The sequence below is a fragment of the Pseudomyrmex gracilis genome, unplaced genomic scaffold (assembly GCF_002006095.1).
Source record: "Pseudomyrmex gracilis isolate BER0280 unplaced genomic scaffold, ASM200609v1 scaffold_120, whole genome shotgun sequence".
NCBI lineage: Eukaryota > Metazoa > Arthropoda > Insecta > Hymenoptera > Formicidae > Pseudomyrmex > Pseudomyrmex gracilis.
This window is the reverse complement of record NW_018020704.1, coordinates 293,329-308,584: the sequence shown is the minus strand read 5'-3', so window position 1 is coordinate 308,584 and position 15,256 is coordinate 293,329. Positions and strand designations below refer to the sequence as shown.

The 15,256-nt window shown below is 37.0% G+C and overlaps 4 protein-coding genes across 8 annotated transcripts in view; 2 read left to right on the top strand and 2 right to left on the bottom strand.

Moving 5' to 3' along the window:
• Positions 1 to 1,360: 1,360 nt before the first annotated feature.
• LOC109856496 (dymeclin) lies at positions 1,361 to 7,350 on the bottom strand. 3 transcript variants are annotated; one of them, XM_020431833.1, is made up of 12 exons: positions 7,268 to 7,350; positions 6,383 to 6,685; positions 6,036 to 6,239; positions 5,703 to 5,947; positions 5,409 to 5,624; positions 5,157 to 5,332; positions 4,948 to 5,073; positions 4,751 to 4,864; positions 4,429 to 4,671; positions 4,160 to 4,342; positions 3,926 to 4,057; positions 1,361 to 3,837 (listed from the first exon to the last, which is right to left on the bottom strand). In XM_020431833.1, the coding sequence occupies exons 2-12, from the start codon at positions 6,667 to 6,669 to the stop codon at positions 3,670 to 3,672; spliced, it is 2,094 nt and encodes a 697-aa protein (XP_020287422.1). In that variant the 5' UTR covers positions 6,670 to 6,685; positions 7,268 to 7,350; the 3' UTR covers positions 1,361 to 3,669. The 3 variants fall into 3 exon arrangements, with proteins under 3 accessions (XP_020287422.1, XP_020287424.1, XP_020287423.1); XM_020431835.1 differs by having other exon boundaries at positions 3,941 to 4,057; XM_020431834.1 differs by lacking the exon at positions 7,268 to 7,350 and adding an exon at positions 6,859 to 7,250.
• Positions 7,351 to 7,440: 90 nt separating this feature from the next.
• LOC109856498 (mitochondrial 2-oxoglutarate/malate carrier protein-like) lies at positions 7,441 to 10,680 on the top strand. Its single transcript, XM_020431836.1, has 8 exons — positions 7,441 to 7,488; positions 7,726 to 7,891; positions 8,040 to 8,249; positions 8,342 to 8,475; positions 8,557 to 8,727; positions 8,817 to 8,916; positions 8,982 to 9,126; positions 10,517 to 10,680. Exons 2-8 carry the CDS (start codon positions 7,824 to 7,826, stop codon positions 10,577 to 10,579), a joined length of 891 nt encoding a protein of 296 aa, XP_020287425.1. The 5' UTR covers positions 7,441 to 7,488; positions 7,726 to 7,823; the 3' UTR covers positions 10,580 to 10,680.
• A 609-nt stretch (positions 10,681 to 11,289) lies between these two features.
• LOC109856503 (golgin subfamily A member 6-like protein 6) lies at positions 11,290 to 14,351 on the bottom strand. The gene is made up of 9 exons (XM_020431845.1): positions 14,177 to 14,351; positions 13,879 to 14,052; positions 13,514 to 13,708; positions 13,234 to 13,418; positions 12,912 to 13,032; positions 12,629 to 12,836; positions 12,217 to 12,557; positions 11,957 to 12,127; positions 11,290 to 11,893 (listed from the first exon to the last, which is right to left on the bottom strand). The coding sequence occupies exons 1-9, from the start codon at positions 14,255 to 14,257 to the stop codon at positions 11,762 to 11,764; spliced, it is 1,608 nt and encodes a 535-aa protein (XP_020287434.1). The 5' UTR covers positions 14,258 to 14,351; the 3' UTR covers positions 11,290 to 11,761.
• Positions 14,352 to 14,914: 563 nt separating this feature from the next.
• The window catches only part of LOC109856479 (tubulin polyglutamylase TTLL4-like), a 130,929-nt gene continuing 130,587 nt past the window's right edge, over positions 14,915 to 15,256 (top strand). Inside the window, exon 1 of one of the 3 annotated variants that reach the window (XM_020431802.1) lies at positions 14,915 to 14,982. The gene's annotated coding sequence lies outside the window, so the exon portion shown is untranslated. The other 2 variants (XM_020431800.1, XM_020431801.1) reach the window with 2 other exon arrangements.

Below are 15,256 nucleotides of genomic sequence, written 5' to 3'. Positions count from 1 at the left end.
AAACTTTTCTTTTTCAAAATAGTTTTTTCCTCGGTGTAAAAAACCAAGTTGTACATAGTTTACGATGTTATTCAAATATGATGACGAGATCTTTATAATTCAGATAACGTAAAGCAAGAGACGCTCTAAGATTTATGTGAGCGCTCGCAAAGCAACTTTGCTATTCCGTATGAGATATCGGAAAACTAAAAAGTCTCTTTGGATAATCGAGAACTCACTAAGAAAAAAAAGACGCGATTCGAAACACACAAATTTAATTGTTCTAAAGATGTACTTATATATAAATTATTATATATAATAATTACGACGAGAAAAAAATGGAAGAAGAGTACGCAGAACAACAACAACAACAAAACCAACTAGATGATACTATTATATAATATATATACATAAAAAGATATATCTAAGCTGTTTGCAAATGATGTCGATATTAAAGAGGAACGAGGTAAAGAGAAAGAAATGGTATGAGTTTGTAATGTACTATTGTACTAATTTTGTAGGCAGCTAGAGCATGTACGTATATACATATGCACAGGTACTCCCGTGTACGTATGTATGTTTACGTATATAAAAATATACATACTCCTCTTCACCCGTCTCATACCCTCTCGTCTAACTTACACACGCATATACACGTGCCGTTTGCCTAAAACGGCCAGAGGAATATTTTGGATTTCTAGAAGAGAACCGAGAGAAAATGGAGAAGAGGAGAGAGCTCTGAAAAAAAAAAAAAAAAAAAAAAATCAAGGAGGTTGCGACACACGCCGGATTACATTTACCGAATTTCCGAAGGAGGAGGACTCTTCTTCCTCCTCGTCTATTCGACGGTACGAGGGGGGGGATGTTCTCCTCTCGGCGCATATTACACGCCCGCTGCCACCGACGCGTATCGACTTTTACACACACACTCACGTATCTCGATGCGACGACAGTGAAACCGTGTATGTATAGACGCGCGATCACGCGCGCGTGTAAATCGAGAAATTATAACGCTTCGCCGAGCGAACGCCATTCGTCTGATCCTCCACTTTTATATAGCTGGTCTTTTTTTTTTCGAAGCACAGCAAAGAGAAAGAAAAAAAAAAAGAAGATAAACGTTTGTCTTACGGAGATGCAAACTTTTTAGCAGTGCAATTTCTTTCTCTAATGACGGGGCAAAAAGTACAATTTGTTAATATACAGCATTTGTTACCACTATCTTCTATTTGTTACCCGAAATTGATTGAAGTTTTGGTTGATGTGCGTTATATATGATACAAAAAAACGTGATCCGATTATAATTGAGTCCTGATTGATTTTAGTGGAGCACAAATCCAAATCGAAAATATGGAAGTTCGTTAACGAGACTGCTTTGTGTATATTTTCGTGAGCGATTTATTTTCCCGGTACCTTCCTCCGGAATTAATATTGGAATTGAGCGCTTAGAGCACTGTCGAGCCGTAAAAAAGATCATCACGCATGTGTGCAATATGAAGTACACACCGCGTTTTCTTCATTATCACGGGACCTCGTTATTATTTCTCGTACATATACATCTCGTACATATAAAGCTCGCTCTAAAAAGACGAGAACTTGAAGAAATGGCGCGCGTAATAATAAAACGATTACAATCGGACGTTTTGAAAATTAAAAAGCAAGTGGTAAATTGCACGGCAACGGTGTAATGAGTGAAAAAAAAAAAAAAATAATCAACTACAGATTAGCTAGGGGCACGTAATGAAATATCTCATTAAGTGCCGACTAAATTCCCTCCCATCGCAGATTGATTGTGTGTTAACTAATAAGATTAAGTAATGATATAGTATACAGTTAAGGAATTTAATTATTATGATTAAATAAATAAACAAGAAAAAAAAATACTATCTGTATGCTAAGCACAGTCGTTTTAAAGCCGTAACGTGACGTATGGCTAAGGCAATGTTTATGACTTAAATCGAGTCTTTAATTTTAACGTGACACACTGAGTTACTCGGCGCGTCTGCACCACGACGCACAGAAAACGTCAAATTACCTTGTTAACTCTGCAAACTGAAAGAAGAATCGTTCAAAACAAGAAAAAATGAAGTATTAGCAATAGTATGATAAAACTATTACACACATACACAACACAAGATCACGCGCGGCCGCATATACACGCTGCACAGGCTAGGAAAAATGAAATATTATCTATAACGACATTATAAATAACATTAAGACGTCAACTGTATTTGTTTAATAAAGATGTACATTCGACGAGTGAATCGACCCATTGTGTAACCGGCAGGTCACTGCGAAGCAGTCTCCCGAAGTGAATTCTCTTTGAACGAGATCAAACACACGATGGATTATTCTTGTATTTATGCATTTTTTAAATGACCTGCCGATTAAAAATGGGCATTGAATTATTTCTGTTCTCTCTTCCGTACCTCTTCATATTTATCCTTGCGATTTCTTTCTGTGTTTTTTTTTCACATTTCAATGAACTTTGTGCTGTTTGATAGGAAATAAGAGAGAAGCAAAATATTTATAAATATCAGAAGTTTATTGTTTGATGTATTAAATAAAAATTATTATTTGCACATATACAGCTCGAACAGTTGCAATACTATACAAATATAATATGATGTTTTAAATTAGATTGATAGAAATTTATATAACTTATCCGGTTTGCTCTTTGATAATTATTTACAAGTACACGAGCGAACACGTGATAAACAAAATTATATCTTGATGCTACTTCGATTAGGCTACTATATGTATATGAGATATATATCTCACTAAAGCCTCGATCTTGCATTCTGTTCCTACATTAATACCTCGAAAAACGGTACGTGATATTAGTTCCAGAATTACATATATATATATATATTTATATATATATATTTATATATAGTTATTTCTTTTTTTTTTTTTTTTTGGAGAAAATCGTTTCTAAGACGCAGGAAGATGACACTGCAAGGAATTTAGTCTTCAAGTTTATATAGACATCCGTAAATTATATTACTTGTAACTATATTGTAACTTCATATTGCGAATATTGATAAATATATATTCTTTTTTTACTAACAAAATTACTATCTAATATATTATAATATGATATAGTAGTATTCTCAATGCAAAATAATTTCAATCAGTTCCATTATGCATCGTGCATTTTTAGTTTTCGTGACTTTGGTTTCTATATCATTAATAATGTAATAATGTTTCTATATCATTAATAATATATAAATAACATATCCCAAAGCTAATGAGATGATACACGCTTCGATTTCCGAAGATATAAAATATGTACTTTACACTAATTTTATACTTTAATCTTGTGAAAACACGAAAATTAAAAAAAAAGAAAAAAAATTAAAAATAATTATAAGTAATCATAATATAATTTTCGTTCTTGTTTGCGTAATAAAAGTACACGATAAATTGTCAGAAAAGTTCTGTTTTGCAATATTCTGATTAAAGAGAAGATATCGTGCAATACTTCAAATATTTATATGTACTGTCTTTGTTGGAATATATAATAATACAAATTTGTTCGAATTTCCATCTTCCTTCGCTATTCGAACGAAAATATTATTTATATCTTTGCTGTGTCCACACAGGTTTTTTTTTTTATAAACTTACGAGTTTGTTATTTTTTTACGTCACCGCTCTGAATATTTATAGTAGAATGCACCCCTCATCTCAGTATCAGCAAACAATGATTGTTGTCTCAGCGTTATTGGAGGAAAACAATTTTATGTTCTCCGCGCTCCAGTGCAATAACGCTGCCTGACGAACGACGCCCCACACGTAAGGAATGAAAAACTCCTCCGGTTGTTCTTCTTCTACATATTTGAACTTCAACTCTGGGAATTTCTACGAATAGCACAGAAATAAAATTTTAAAGAGATTATTGCGAAAAATGTTATCTGAAACCTTTCCGAACTTGGGTTCGCGAACTTACAAATTTCCCACTTACTCTTAAACGATCCTGCGGCCACTCTGAAGTTCCTTGCTGTATGGTAGCTAATACTTGGCTGACGCCGATTTGGGATTGATCTTTTTGCTCCAATTTATAAGAGAAAAAGTTGATAACCTACACTCGCATTACGGAAAAAGATTAAATTACTGTGCGCTTCAAAATGTAAAATATTGGGAAAAAAAATACTGATTAATGAATTGAAAAGCGGAAACTTACAGAATCAATATTCTGCACGATATCCTGGAAAGCAGGATGCATTCTAAACGGCTGAAAGACGTCTTTTTTATACAAAAGAGTGTAAATTAGATTCGGATTATGCGCGAGCCTATGCGTTAAACAACTATTTATAATTTCTAGCACCATTCGGAGAACCTCTTCCAGTATAGTTAAATCTTGAATCTGAAACAATAGATCGCACTCGATAAACGAGTCTGTTTCTAATAAAATCGAGCTGTTTTTTATATGCGAGATATCTTGTAATTTACCAAATCTGTATTTGCAGATTGATTTTCAGAAGGAACTGCGTTCCCATTAACGTTAACAATACAAGTACTGTCAGAAGTCGTTGTCTGAGCTTGCGAACGAATTTTTGCTTCTAATCTCGTATGCTTCTTCGCCAAAGTTTCGAACAGACTTAGTAATCTCTGACTGACATACGGATGCAGCGATGTGAACTGAGCGGACATATTTGCCAAAGCTGCTAGACAGTTTGTATGAAGATATTTGTCCTAATTATAATGTAAAAAAAAAAAAACAATATGAGCTTGCAAGTGATTCGCAACAATAAATTAGATAAAAAATACTAACTCTCATTTTAAACATATTATATTGTATTGTGCGGATCACAACCAGAATTAAGAGACCACCTAACGATATTTCGCTTATGGACCTCTCGGTATACCACGTTACTCCTTTAAGCATCTTGAAAAAAAAATCATAACTTATGTAAGAACTACTTGGTATCAAAATCATTACAGCATTATTTGTATTGTTGCAATACTCACAATTTTATGTATCCGTTTGTTAAACATTTCATCCTCACTTAAAATTAAGAGAATGATGAGGGACATATAAATGTGATGCGACGTGTTATTCGGCGCATAATATAATATTTGTAATATCGGAGTTACCTGCAAATATTTCAAATGTGAGAACAATAAATTTATAGACATGATTGCAAAAAAAAAAAACTGTATGCTTTGCGATCACTTGCCAATAATTGTATGTCGTTTCTTCTCATTATGTCCCGCTTCACACTTGAATTCCTGTGTAACAGCATGTATAGCAAAAGCGTGACTTCGTCTGTGTTTGGTATTTTACAAATAGTGTTATATAATTTGTTCAAATTAATTTTAAAAATTTCGGACGCTCTTGCTGGCGGGACACTTTCTATAAGAAAAAAACAAAAAAATTATTTACAACACACATCACGACATCAATCGTTACGAAAACCTGCTATGTTCACCTTCCATGTCTATAAAGGAGAAAAGCGCGTTTCTGTACGGATTTTGCGTAGCGGTACAATGATTCGTCAGAACTAACAGAAGTAATAAAGATTGACTAGCGAGCGGAGTTTCCATATCGCGCTTTTTCTCTTCGTCCTCGGCAGCGCCGTTATGCGCGATCTGTATATTTTTCGAACCGCTGCCTATCCCCATTCTTATCACGTTCCACAATCCAGCTGAAAAACAACGGCTTCGTATTAACGCCTACGTGTAAACAGATCGTCCGGCAAGTTGTGATACTGTCATATATTTACCAGCGATACTAAATACAATGCTACCACCGGGTTGTTGCGTCAGCAATCCCGGAGGAGCGTGCTCCTGCTGAATAAAATTGTGCAACAATGTGCATACAACGGCAGGCGCGTGCCGACTCGAATGCGCGTGCATCGCTATCCTGTACACGGCACTGTACTCGGCCGCAGTCTGAGAAAACAACTGCACCGAGAGCAACACCAATAAACAATTAATCGCCTCCAAATGGACCACGTATGTAAAATCGCTGCAAAAGCATATAATATATATTTATTAATATTGTATTAAAAGTATTGGAAAGTTCGCGTATCCAAATGCAACAATCTTGCTCTCACCACAAAGGTACGTCCGTAATGAGTTCTATCAATGCTTCAAAAAATTCTTCCAGTCTAAAAGAAGACATTGCCTCATTGGCTGCGGTCGTTTGCGGCGCTTCTATGTGCTTTAGCATTTGTTCCTCACCGACAGTCTCGATGAGGTATTTCAAAATACATCTCACGGCAAACAGCGCATTGTACGTTTGCCATGCCGATATTATACTGTAAATACAATACACATAAATGTTTCTAATCCTTCATCTTTTTTTTCAGCCGCATAAAAACATTTTTATTACCAAAATTTAAAACTATATTAAATCTATAATTATATAATGTAACTAAAAAGTAAGAAAAGCAAAACTTACTTCTGATTCTGAACAGGTGCAAGGAGATCATTGATACGCATGAGAGCTACTTGTATCAAGGTACCAAAATTACCAGTGGCCAAATTGTTTCCAAGTAATTGTTGACAGGATACGTCTAACCGGGAATCCAATTCTATTTGATCGTTTCTCGTGATGGGTGGTCGCATGTGATAAGACAGAAACATGTCCCAGAATGGGTCGTTTGCAAGTATGCTTTGCTTGCCGCAAAACTTCTCCAAATGCGCATTCTTGGAGAGATCTTCATAGCGACTCGGCGTCGTACCCATTGTCTTTATTAATCTTCTAAAAGTACAAGAGAAAAACGAGACTCAACATCTGACATAGTTTTGTTTTTTATTTTCTCAAACCAGAATAACATTTATTTATATATGCACAAAATAATAACGGGAACATTATTATACCGTAAAAAAAAAAAAAAAAACTAAATAGACATCGTGCTGATTTAATGTTTTTACATCGCGAATGACAACGTAAACACCCAAGATCTTTTCTCTGTTTTTAAAAAATAGTCCAGCCATCAAAGATCATACGCTGACAGTTCCAGTTTGACAGTAGCTCGGCGCGAGCTAATCGCCGCGAATAATTGCGCGCGATCAATCGCGAATATTCTACCGGCGTTCGTTATGTGCACAAACGCAATCGGTACGTTGTGTTTCCATTGCTACAATGGGACATTATCTCGCCGACACGTAAGCGTAAACGTCGTGACAGACATCGAACACGAGCGAAATAACCTCCGCACGTCACTCGATGTGTCGACAATTTCGCGAAATCGTTTATTCCGACGGTGCTTTCCAGTCGCGATTTTTCATCAGTTCGGGCGGCATTTCGCTCTTCAAAGCGCTAAAATAAAGCGGCACTTACAAAATTACAAATATTACAAATCAGTTGACTCTCGTACATAACTCATAACAGAGAGAAAAGCTCCACACTGGGGCACCAGCTGACGTATCCGCACCGGTCGGTCACTGAAGAATTTAATTTTGTTGTATCGACCGTTGTATTAAAGAAATGTTCGGGTAACTCAAACACACAATTCAAGTCATCTACGCGCGCAATCAAATCGTTGAGCTCTTGAGAAAAACGTAAAATGATTTTTCTTATAATAATTATGAATTGTTGGATTTTTTTTTTATATCTTTTCTATTTTCAAGTTGCATTCGATGTGTATATAAAAAATACGTTAAAAACAAAAACAGAGTGAATTAAAATATACTTTTACGTAATTTTGCGAAACACATAACTTCTAATTTTCAAAATGTCGTAGTATATACTCGATGTGTGTTTTGCATGTGCTATCTCGCATATACCTACATTCACAGGGGAGAAATGTAAATCTGCTGTGGGAGGTTAAAAAATTTATTATGATTCGTGCGTTACAAGATATCTTGGCTTAGCATGAAAAAAGAAGGATGCATCAATGTCGGCGTCGACCGCAAACGCCAAAGTGCCAACGTTCGCCAAGTTCATGATAGGCGGCATATCGGGGTAAAACAAAATTTCTCGTCCCAATTTTTCATTTTACAATTACAATGTAACAAGATTCATTCTTTTACTTGTCGCGTAAATTTTTCGAGAATTTATTCTGGTTGAAACATTGACAGCGAGATTTTTTGTTTCTTATCATCAATCGCAGAGTGATAGCGCAGACCGTGACGCATCCCATGGACGTTCTTAAAATATGCATGCAAGTGTCGCGAAGTTCTTTGCGCAAAGCTATATTACGAATACACAAGAAGAACGGAATCGGTGGTTTTTATACCGGTTTGAGCGGCGGCCTTCTCCGTCAAATGACTTACACCACCAGCAGACTCGGAATTTACATGACCCTTCTGGATGTCGGGGAGTAATGGCAATTACTCAAATTATACGCGAACACATCGTGAAAAGCAACGTTCTGTATGTTGTGTAAATATTAACTTGAATCTTTATCACCAGACGTCACTTCGGCCGTTTGAATTACGCGACGATGTTTGGACTGGGGATGACTGCCGGTGTGATGGGTTCCTTCGTTGGTACCCCCACAGACATAGTAATGATTCGCATGGTGGCCGACATATACTTGCCACCAGGTATACAGAGTGGTTTGTTTATTTTATATCCTCTAAAATTATATTACATGCTCTCTCGCGGAAATTTGCTTTTACGTGTAGAAAAGCGACGGAATTACAAGAACGCTCTTAACGGTATAATCGACATATGGAAAAACGAAGGATTTTTCAAATTGTGGAGAGGAGCGTTGCCCACGATGGGCAGAGCGGCGATCGTTAACGGTGCGCAATTAGGTACATACACCAGATTGAAGATGCTTCTGGAAGACAGAGGTTATTATTAATCAAACGATCGTTATACGATAACTAAAATATTGTGTAATAAAGTACAAATTTAATCTATTTTTAATACATTAATATAGGATACATTAAAAATGATATGCTGCTACAATTTGCCGCGGCCATGATATCCAGTGTGGTCACGTCCTTCGTTTCGATTCCAATAGACACCGCGAAAACTAGGTAGAAGTAAATCCCCTCAAGAAAATGTCTCGATCAAAGTCTATCTTTTGCGTTTGTTCTTACAGAATTCAAAATCTAAGAGATTCCAAGAAATCATTGAGTCTCGCGGGTATGATGCGCAATATCGTCAAGACGGAGGGCGCGTTGTCGTTGTGGCGCGGATTTCTTCCGTATTATTCAAGAGCAGCGCCTAACACAGTGATCACCATGGTGTGCCTCGATCAATTGTACCAACTGTATTTCATACTCTTTCCGGCGTCGTGATAATAAAATTTATCTACTTTAATCATGGACGCTCGCAACTATTTGATTAAGTCGACACGTAGTAAACTTTCAAAAGTTTAATTTTAAATGTATAATTTTCGTATGATTTTTGTGTACAGTTTTTTAAGTGACGCATTTACGTAACAACACGTGAACATGTTTATTTAGACACTTTTCTTTAATCCTGCGAATATGTTCTGTATAAATTCATTAATTGCTCGTTGATAATGAGAGTCAGCACCGTGTGCGGGCCTATTCTGCAGTAAGTCGGCCAGAAACCTTTCCAGAGCGCTCCTACTCCCTCGTTCTTTGCTATCGACGTTATTACTCCGACCATACCGGGAGGTTTACCAGCGCCTTTTAAAGTTTGTATTCTGCGAACAGTTACACGTGTGTGCGATAACAATCTCACCAGATAGTTTCGAAGAAAAATCACATTATTTAGAGTTCTACGTGAATAATAAACCTGGTCTTGGCGATGTCAAAGGGCATGGAATTGAAAGCAGTGAGGAATCCTGATATCATTGACGCATAGAAGTGCAAACCTAAACCCTCTTTTATGTCCGCTGCGAGAAAAATTATACGTTTTTTTTTTTGAAAAATATTTTTTTTGAATAATAAAAAAGGCGTAAATAAATAATCAAAATGTTCAAAACTAAACGTGAGATTTGTTTGATTTACGTCAGACGTGTATTTGAAAAAGTCAAACGTACTTTGCGCTTTTATCAAATTCTTCACTTGAGTGTAACTTGCCAGTTGCGAAATGTTAACGACAACAGCTCGTCCTACCGTAGCAACGCCTCCTCTCCAAAGAGCAAACATGCCCTCTTCTCTGGCAATTCTGGTGAACGCATCGATCACGTTTTTATAGTTCCTTCGTTGCTCTGAAGTAATGATCAAGAGATCAACTCGTAAATATTAGGATGTGTATTTATATACACATTTATACACACTCGTCATATTTATTTATATATGTTACAGACATTTTTAAACAATCGTGACATTTTTCACATATTAATGAAAATTTTAATATTTTAATTTTATATTATTACCTACTGGTAAGCTACCGTCAGTTGCCATTCTTACGAGTGCAACTTCGGTTGGTGTACCGACAAAAGCTCCCGCGGCACCAGCAGTTCCAGCCATAAGAGCTAGAACACCGAAACCAGGACGACCAGTATGTTTTTGTCTAAATGCACATCAAACAATCGTTTTTCAAAATTGCTACATTTGTTCAATGAGTATTGTAAAGATGTGATTGAAGATATTATATAATCTCTCCCACAAATATTTTTCAGATATGGTTTACCTCCAAACATCTTGCAATTGATTGTAAATCCCGAGTCTCACAGTCGTGTACACGGCCTGTCTCAGAAGACCGGCTGTCAGGCCGTTATAAAACGCGATAATACCCTCTTTCGCGAACGTGTTGCCGATCACTTCTACGATCGATGCCTTGCCCTTGTGCACCTGCATTCTATTCTTGATCACGTCCATCGGATGGACCACGCAGGTTGCCGCCATTCTGAGATGGACACAACGGATACTTGTGTTTTTATTTCTTAGCGGGACAAAAAAAAATATTCTGTTAGAAAATTACCCGGAAAGTCCACCCAGTAAAAAATTGACCGACGGCGGTATGGTCTTCTTCGGCTTCGGTTTGTCATCTTTCGGCTCTTTTTTCGACATTTTTTCCGAAAGAGAAGATTCGTATCTTTACGAATACATCAAAGTAAATAACTTCGAAATTTGCAAAATAACATCTCGTACATATCAAGTATCTCTTGTTAAACTATATACGTATAAAAACTTTCGAGTAAGGTATATATGTATATATATATATATATATACTTTTGGAAATATACTAGAAAGCTGCGTTTTATAACATATCGCGCAAATGCGACATTTTTAATAATCGATTTTTGCGAGTGCAATTTGCATCACATATCGATTAATGAAATTACCAAAGATCGCGAGCTTGTCACACTTTATTGAAGATTTATACTTGTTACGCCAGAACAGGATTTTCAACAAGTACATATTTTGTATTACACGAGAAAGACATTATTTTTAGTTTTATAATTGTTTTTATATGTCAGCATTAAATGTATATGTTTACACTGAAATAATCTCATAAAAAGATAAAATCTCTCTTAATGACAATTTACGCATCTTGTTAATTGAACGTGCACGCGATAACGAAGATATAAAACGAAGCCGTGTTTCTCGAGAAACCTGTTTTTAAGACAACTTATTTAGTCGTTTCGTTGAGAAACGAGAATTTTGACGCGTAATGAGCACTTTGGGCGCGAGAAATGATCGTGAGAGTATTTAAACTTTCGCGAGAGTAGCTAAAAGTGTGCACAGTTTTGTCGTTATCGATATCCGCGCAATAAAGTCGCTACGCAATTGAGTCACGCGGAAGTTCGATCGCGTGCGACACGTGAGTGCGCGAATGATTCGATCGAATGACACTGTAAGTAAGCGGACGAAGCGCGTGAATCGCGTGATAATAATATGCAAACATGCGAGATACACGTTATTTTTGTTTATTGCGCGCGCGTGCGCACGAACACAGTAGTTACTGGAAATAATATATTTTTTCGGCTGGAACAGACTTCCTGCAAACACGACGGTTTCTGTATTTTTTCTTCGGTGTCACTTTTTCTTCGATTTTCTTCGGCGGGATTAAACCCATTTCTTTTTTGCATTCCTACAAATCAAAAATGATTTTTTTTATAGATTTATTTTCACGCAACAAATATTGCGCGCTTACCTCTATGGCTCTGACAATCGGATAAAGCGGTCTCACACATTTCGATTCTTGCAAAACTTCGTCGCCATATTGTAAGATCCTCTGATTCGTTCTTTCAATCGCGGCTTTCAAATTCGTGGCTTCAGCTTCGAGAACGTTTTCCTCGTGCTTCTTTTCTAGTTGCTTTTCCTCCTGATGTGATATTAAAATACGTATTTAAAAATAACAAATAATCTAGCTTCTATTATTCGTCTAAATTAAAAAAAAAAAACAAATCTTACAGCAATTTTTCGTAATTCGTCTCTGTATTTCAACTTTTGTTGCCACTGCTGCTTGCGCTCGTCCAAATCGGTTTGTTTGTTATACTCGTCTCTTTTAAATCTCTGCATCATCTCCCAGTCCTTCAAAATCTTCTCCTTCTGTTTTCGTTCCTCTCTTACAGCCGCATCTTGAAGCTTGAACTCATCCATAAGGGCGCGCATTGTTTTTTCTCGTTCCTCTCGCGCTTTTCGCTTTTCCGCCTCGGTCGCTTCTTTCTCTTCCACAGCTTTCTCGATCATCTTTTGCTCCTGTTTCTCTCGATCATTAGCGCGTTCAATTATTCTATTGTTATATTCTTTCACTAAAAAAAATCAATTAGTAGTCGTCTACGTGAATTCTATCTAGCAATTATTTTTATAAAAGCGACCCAACTTGTAATCTGCTCTCGCTGCTTTCTCTCCTCTTTTTCCTTCAGCTTTAACGATTTGTGAAGATTCTCTATTCGGTCTTTAGTTTTTCGATAAACCTGTATCACTCGATCCTCAAGCTCCTCCTCACGCTGCAGTTCTAGTTCGAATCGTTTCTTCTCTTCTATTGCTTCTTTGAAAAACTTCTGGAGTTTCTTCTTTTTACTTAATATCTATGAACGGAAAATCTGAAATTACTTATTCTTCGTGATAAAGTGTATGTTTTGCAATTATTAGACACCACATACGTCTTGCATTTCTTTTTCCCTCATCAGTTGCATGTCTCGAGCCATATATCTCTGTTCCTGTTTTTCAGCCTTCAGTTCTTCCGTGGCTTTCTGTTTCTTGTCCTCTTCGTTCTCATCGATTCTGATTTATGATTAACGAACTAATTAGCACATTCGCTTCGAATGATTTTTACTTTCGAAACGATACACATCTCGCCATCCGAAGCAAATATACTAACACTTGAACTTTCTCTCGGTCAAACATTTTTGCATAATCTCGTTCTCTCATATTTTTGTATTTTTTTTCATATTAATATTTTTATTTAAAAAAATCTATATTCACCGTTTTTTTAGTTCCATTCCGTAATCTCTGATCTTTCTCGCTTGCTCATCCGCTTCTTGCTTTTTCTGCTCCTCGTATTGCGCGACGTTCGCTTTAATCGAATTAGCGTATTCCGCATCCAGTTCTTTGTCCATCGCTCTAATAGTCTTCTGGAGCGATACTTGCGCGTCGAGTTCACGTAGACACTGATGAAATCACAAGGAAGAGTACTAGTTTGAGTTTAATTAACGACGAGTCTGATTCAGGAATTACACGAACGATTTTCTCATGAAGAAAATACCTCGGAGACGAGAAGAGCGCGATTAATTCGCCGACACAACGGTTTCTTCTCCAGGAGCAACTTCCGCGCTTGCTGCACCACCTCTGCACGCTCCGTCGCTTTCTTCTTCGCCATTTCTTTCACGAACACCTCTCTTTCCTCCTCATCCTTACGCTTCTTTGATAACAGCTCTTTCATTTTTCTCGCCTTTATATTCTGTATTTTATCGCGAGTTTGCTCGTTAATTTTTATTATTAATTAGAAATAGAACACAAATTCTTTGAAAACGTGTTGCACAAAAATTATCTTATTTAATGGAATAGAAAATTGTAATTATATGTTTTTTTCTTTTTTTTTAATACGTTAAAAACGGAACAGAAACTTACTTCTATTTTGGTATCCCACGTTTTACTTTTTTCATAAGTCGCTTTTTTCAGCGCCGCAAGTTTCGCAGCTTGCTGTTCTTGTTGTGCCGCCATTCGATCCTCTTCCGTGACACAATCCACAAACCGTTGATAAGTGCTTCTCGGCATTATTAACGCCCGAGTTCTTTCGGACGGCTGAAAAGAGAGCGCGTCCAAACTTTCGGTGGTAATTGAGACGCGAGAAATATTTAATTTTTCTCCATGCATGTTTTTCGACAAAAGTTTTTTGAACAATAAAAAAAATCATTAAATTACTCACTTTTGTATTTTCGAACGTTTGTCCGGGTTTGAAAAGATACGTTGCACGCATTTCCGGCTGATGCATCTTCTTTTGCACCATCGTAAGGCGAAGAAATGGTGAAATAATTTAAACACAAGTAGAGCGAAAAAAAAACGATTCTCTCGATATATATGAATAGAATCCCGTCGAGAAACTGCAGTATAATTTAATGACTGGAAGCTTTACACAGTACCGGTGGTTGACATAGAAACCAAATAAAAGCGATCAATGCGCGAATGGCTTAAAAGAGCGTGTTTTACGCGCGCTCTACCATGTTTAAAAAACCAGTAACAAATAAAAGATTTACGAAACATTGTGCAATTAAAAAACCATTTGATGTACAATTGTCTAACTGTGTTAATTACGAGACAGCGTCACGATAGATCGACTCCGTTAAATTTTAACGCTTCGTTAAACATTTTTTATAAAAACTGCAAAATGTTTAACAATATAAAATTTTCTTTCTAGAACTTGAAATAGGACATTGAAACAAATACATTTGTGTTTTATGCTGTAAATTAATTTTATATTTTCACGCACGTGTGTGTAGTGTGTAGTCTCGAGTCGAGAATACATTTGAATATTACGATTATCGCACGAGCACACGAAACAACTTTATCGTCGGATACGAATAATGTCGTTATCGGCGAGCACGACATTATCAACGGCGCGCGCGCGTCAAAGTTTCGCAGGCGCGTCGCAAGATGACGGCGGAGCGTGATCGTGCACCTGTAGTGACAGCACGTGCTACAGCTGAGTGGCGGTTCGTGGCGGAGCAAGGAAAAGTGAGTATAAAAAACCAAGTGAATTTTCCGTTTTTATCACGGATGTTCGCCGCTCATCCAGTCGGAACACTATACGCGGGACGCTCCTCGAAGGCGAGAACGTCAACGTTCGGGTAATCTATTTCTAAACGCGCGTCGCTGTTCGCGCGCGCGGATTCCGACGTTCTACCATAACAGTCCTTGCGAATCGACATACTTAACCTTGACTGCCGTCCCTCGCGATAGCCGATAATGATTGTCCGTTGACTTCTGTGTGACGCGTTTCACAAGGTAT